This window comes from Etheostoma spectabile, chromosome 21 (genome assembly GCF_008692095.1).
Source record: "Etheostoma spectabile isolate EspeVRDwgs_2016 chromosome 21, UIUC_Espe_1.0, whole genome shotgun sequence".
In the NCBI taxonomy this organism is placed as follows: domain Eukaryota; kingdom Metazoa; phylum Chordata; class Actinopteri; order Perciformes; family Percidae; genus Etheostoma; species Etheostoma spectabile.
In genome coordinates, this window is record NC_045753.1 from 21,632,677 (window position 1) to 21,637,500 (window position 4,824).

Consider the following 4,824-nt stretch of genomic DNA (forward strand, 5'->3'; position numbering starts at 1 on the left):
TGCATCTGATTGGCTAGAACTTGTTTATTGGTAGGTGTAAGTTCGATGATTGGTTAAACCCAGCGCATAAAAAAATATTAAACATCATGCAAGTTCACAAGTACTTTTTTTTTTAATTTGTTTTCCTCATGGTCGCATGACGGAGATCCGGCAAGGTGCCGGAATACTTTAAGCCCTGAAAATAGAAACCTGAGCACAAACTTTATGCATTGTGAATTAATTTCGGCACTAAGTCACAAATCATTTTGCCGTTGTCTGCTTCTTTTTTTAAAAGGTGAGAAAATGTAACAGAATTAAAAATGTAAGTGCTGTGTAGACTACATTTTACTGCTTGACATCAGAAATGTTCTATACAATTGATCCTGGAATTTCTCCTAAAAGGACTGTTTTTCTATTTACTGTTTGGACAATGCTTGCGCAACCACTCGTTTTTTCACTTTTATACATACAGTATATAAACAAAATTATCAAAGGTTGTCTTCCTTCTGATTATAGCTTTTAAAGAAAAGTCTGTTGCATGTCACTTTAAAACGAATAGAAAAATGACAATAATATAAGGTTATATGTATGTAGTTTAAGGCGATAGACAGCCCTGTTGATATAGGTGCGTTCCTCAGCAACTTTGACCACAGTGAATTTTTATATATGTATAAAAAGGTTAAACACCAAATCATATGGATTGAAGCAGAATATTTAATTTGAGTAAAAACATTAGGACCTATTATTACAGCCCTTTTTTGAATTTTGAACAGTGCTCTGGAGTTATTGGGAATGTTTGGATCACAGGAGTCTGAAACAATCCTATGCAGCCACCACTGGAATCTAGCTCTACAAATACTATAACCTTAATATCAGTGTTGCCTAATATTTGTCTGAAACTGTGCTGAAATACCAAAACAGAACAAACATGCAAAAACAAGAAAACTATTGCACAGCATTAGAAATGTTGATTTAGAATTTGAATGGCAAAGTTCCAAATGAAGCTTTAAACTATTTGGTACAGCCCTAAACACAATGTATTGTTAATGATTAACTGACTTTTACTAATTTCTCTTTAAAATTCATTCAGCAGGACATTAATAACACTCAACAACATCATACAAATAACAGGAATAACACCTTTTAGCTACTTATTGACTACCAGACTCATATTGAAAAATGTACCTCTTCGGCTCGTGGCATGAGCATCATTTAAACCACATTTCATATAGGAAGAGCATACCATTTTTTTAAAGAAACATTTCACAGTATTACAGCCTCTGATCTGTGATCAGTCCCCCCTCATTGCAAATACTGGAGTCTAGTACACACCAGCACAAGCGTGTGAGGGTCAGGTACCCTTCCTGCTTGTTTGTCGTTTCCCTGCAGTAGCTGCCGTCACCATTGGCCTTGTCCGCATCTGGCGAGCTCTGGTCCATCGGCCAACCCCGGAGAAACGGCAGGTCCACTGATTCACTCCTCGAGCCGCTCTGGTCAGGGCTGGCATTGTCCTTCTCTCATTTCAGTGAGATAGTTCAGGGTGGTTAGATCACCCTCCGTCAAATATTGGTAAACCGCCTCTTACAAGAAATTCACAAGAAACGAAAGTTATTTTCTCTAGTTTTACCGGCTGTAGAACACTTGTGTTCATCCAACAATAAGTACTAACCTGTAAAGGTTAAGGCCGTTCCCAGCTATCGGAGACTTTTTCGGGGGCACTCAGTCGCCTCAGACTGTGAAGCACAGTTTGCAGGGTCCCAGCTATTACGATGAAAGAAGCAGACACCAGCATTAGACTCCACTGACAACACACAACCACATGAATCACTGATCATTACACCATCTTACCCAGTTCTTCTTCATGGGAATTCAGCTTCTTTAGTAGCTCTGCAACACTGGAGCGCGTCATGCCCTCCCCGGCTGCAAAGAGAAGTAAAATCTTACTTCTTACTAAAATCACAAAATGTACGGTGTTATCCAGCACAGTACATCTCAACCCACCTTTATTACCATTGTGAACTTTTGTTTTATCTTCCATGCCAGTATAAGATTTGCTATTCCCATCAGTAGTGAAACAGGAGAGCAGTTCAGTACTGCAGGCCCTGCACTTTGCCAGTGTGGCGCTCATTTCCTGAGTCAGCCGGTGGTTCTCCACCAGCTCAGCATGGACCCTCCTCCATGCCATCTTGTCTTCCATCAGACATCCCTCCATCACGTTACGCAGCTCCTTTTCCTGAGATACCTGGCTCTTCAGGCTCTCTGCCTCCTCAACGTGCTAAATATGGACAGTTAGTTAAATGTGGGTAAAAGGTTTTCAGGTAAGTGATCATATTATGCTCATTTCCAGGTTAATAATTATATTTAGAGGTCTTACCAGAATAGGTTTATGTGGTTTAATTTTCAAAAAACACCATATTTTGTTGAACTGCACATTACTGCAGCTCATCTTTTCACCCTATGTGTTGAGCTCTCTGTTTTAGCTACCAGGTAAGGCATCACACTTCAATTCCATCTTTGTTGGGAGTCGCGCACGCGCAGTACCTAGGTTAGGACTGCTAGCCAGTCAGAAGAAGAGTTGGACTACAATAGAGCTGCTTGGGAGCAGTTTGTGAACAGTGTTTTCTGTTGGAGACGGTAAGTCCCTTTGGGGTGGACTTTGGGCTTTTTCACTTTGTAAACATAACGTGCATAAAAAGATGTCTAACACAAAGGAAAGGGAAAAGCATAATATGAGCAGAAATGTGAAATATGTGTATGGCAGTTACAGTGAGAGTCTGTAGTTACTTTGTGTAGCTGAATGGCCATCTCCTGCATCTCAGCTTCAAGCTGGTCAGCATAAGCCTGTTCCAGAGCGTCGCTGGGTGGTTGAGCACTGCTGTGCCACCTTGCGATAGCCAAGGTCATCATACGCTTGGGTCCAAACAATCTGGGGAGCACGAATGAATTCAGGATGTCATACTCTGAGAAAAAAAACATTGTATGTGCTGGCAACATGGCATTGTGACAAACATACACAACAACTTCCTTCAGCCAAGTGGTGTGTTATCTGTACGCATTATGAGCTATCTGCGTGTATTACGACGCTGTTTACCCAACCACCATCCCTGCGCGGCAATTTGCCCTGTCATACTACTCACTACTGCGTCAATTGACATGCAATCGCAAGGTAATGTGAGTCAATGGAGGCCAAAAGGCGTTGATAAACATGCTAAAAAGCAAGACTCCGTATTGAAAACACGCCAATAATGCCATACGAATTGGCGTGTCATACATACGCCATTTCATGAGCTCAGTCTGGTGATGGAGTAGATGAGAGTCTCTTACGTGATCCCTATTTCTTTGAGATCATTTTCAGTCAGGGTGAGAAATATCCGCAGGTCAATGTCTTGCTCCTCCAGTACGGGAAGATACTTAGAGAAGCCAATTTGTTCCAAAAACTCTGCCAGATCCTACAGGAATGGAAGATTTTAGACCCAAGGCAGTCCACAATGAACACACACAAACACACACAGAGACAGACAGACAGACATGCCTTTGGACCAGTGTAGGCAGGTGGAAGACCAGCATGTGTGAGCATCCCTGTACTGCTGGAGTGAGCTGCATCGTTGCTTCCACGCCGACTCTTGCCTTTTGATTGATGGCCCTTAATTACTCTGCGAGAGCTGCTCTTTTTGCACTGGTCAGAGTCCTGGTGGTGAAAGGGACACCTGTCACAGAGATATCTAAATAACATCTAGTGTTTGACCCTAAATCCGTGGATTTGCTGTGCTCTTGTTTTCACCTCGTTACTCTCCACTGAGCCTTCCCAGTTGAGGCCAATCACAGGAGGCAGGCCTTCGCTGCTGCTGCTGCTGCTCCTCATGGTTGGCATGTCATTGTCAAAGAATGGACTGTCATCTGTGGCGGTATTATAAAATACGGAATTGCTTTGGCAGGCACCCAGTGTAAGTGAGGACATTACTTATCTTACATTGCAGTATTTATTTGTGGTCTATTTCTTCCAAAGACACGTAACTATTTCCATTAAGTATTTCAGATGTCACAAAACGCTAGTATTAGTGTGCCCCTCACCTCTGCTGCTATTGCTCTGGCCATCCAGCTCGTTGATTGGTGAGGTCACGTCACGGTAGCAGATGCCCTCACTCGTCATGTAGCCTGGCGCTGCTGCAGGAGGCTCTGTGAGGAGTACAGCAGTATTAAACTTCTTCCCTACTCACGAGTAGGCATGTGCCGGTTACTGGTTTCAAGGTACACCATGGTTTGAAAAAGTCACGGTTTCAAAACCACTAACATTTTCTGTCATTTCGTTCCTAAGGTATGAGCTGTTTTTTGAGTCTACAAGGACAGAAAGTGCAGTTTAGAAAGTCCTTGTCCCTGCCAGTGTGAAGTGTTAAAATTAAAATACATTGTGTTCAATACCCAGACATTTAAAAAAAAAAAAAATACATCTATAGCTTTAATTGCAATACTGTTGTACATGAAGTAGCGTAAGTGTCAATCAACCTCCTTAATGCACAGACTGTATTTCCTTTTTAAAGAACTTGTGTAATTTGACTAACAACTGGAGCCACTAGTCTGAACATGTGACTGGTATGGATACAGGTTGGCAGACTATATATTTTATGCAACACTACCACACAGCTTGCTGGTGCCTCCTACTCCAAACTTGGCAATGGCCTGGGGCCCGTCATGGATGCTAACGCCTTTAGCTCGGTTTCGGCTTGGCCTTATCCGTGGGGGTGCACTGTCAGAGTCCTCAGAGGAGCTCAGGTCTTCAAAATGTCCTGACGAGATACAACAAATTCCCTAAATAAAATTCAAACAAAGAATAAAAACAATTTGTAA

At 42.2% G+C, this 4,824-nt stretch overlaps 2 protein-coding genes across 4 annotated transcripts in view; one reads left to right on the plus strand and one right to left on the minus strand.

Moving 5' to 3' along the window:
• Nucleotides 1–4,824, plus strand: part of wdr24 (WD repeat domain 24) — a 22,470-nt gene that overhangs the window by 11,398 nt on the left and 6,248 nt on the right. The window lies entirely within an intron of this gene.
• anks3 (ankyrin repeat and sterile alpha motif domain containing 3) overlaps nt 1,081–4,824 on the minus strand; it is a 6,155-nt gene continuing 2,411 nt past the window's right edge. For 2 of the 3 annotated variants that reach the window (XM_032502582.1, XM_032502583.1), the window contains exons 7-16: nt 4,614–4,763; nt 4,051–4,155; nt 3,761–3,876; nt 3,512–3,667; nt 3,304–3,428; nt 2,764–2,905; nt 1,981–2,254; nt 1,828–1,899; nt 1,649–1,740; nt 1,081–1,559 (exon numbers count right to left, since the gene is read on the minus strand). In XM_032502582.1, the coding sequence (XP_032358473.1) occupies nt 1,658–1,740; nt 1,828–1,899; nt 1,981–2,254; nt 2,764–2,905; nt 3,304–3,428; nt 3,512–3,667; nt 3,761–3,876; nt 4,051–4,155; nt 4,614–4,763 (1,223 nt within the window). In that variant the 3' untranslated portion in view covers nt 1,081–1,559; nt 1,649–1,657. The remainder of the gene's footprint in view (nt 1,560–1,648; nt 1,741–1,827; nt 1,900–1,980; nt 2,255–2,763; nt 2,906–3,303; nt 3,429–3,511; nt 3,668–3,760; nt 3,877–4,050; nt 4,156–4,613; nt 4,764–4,824) is intronic. The other variant, XM_032502584.1, reaches the window with a different exon arrangement.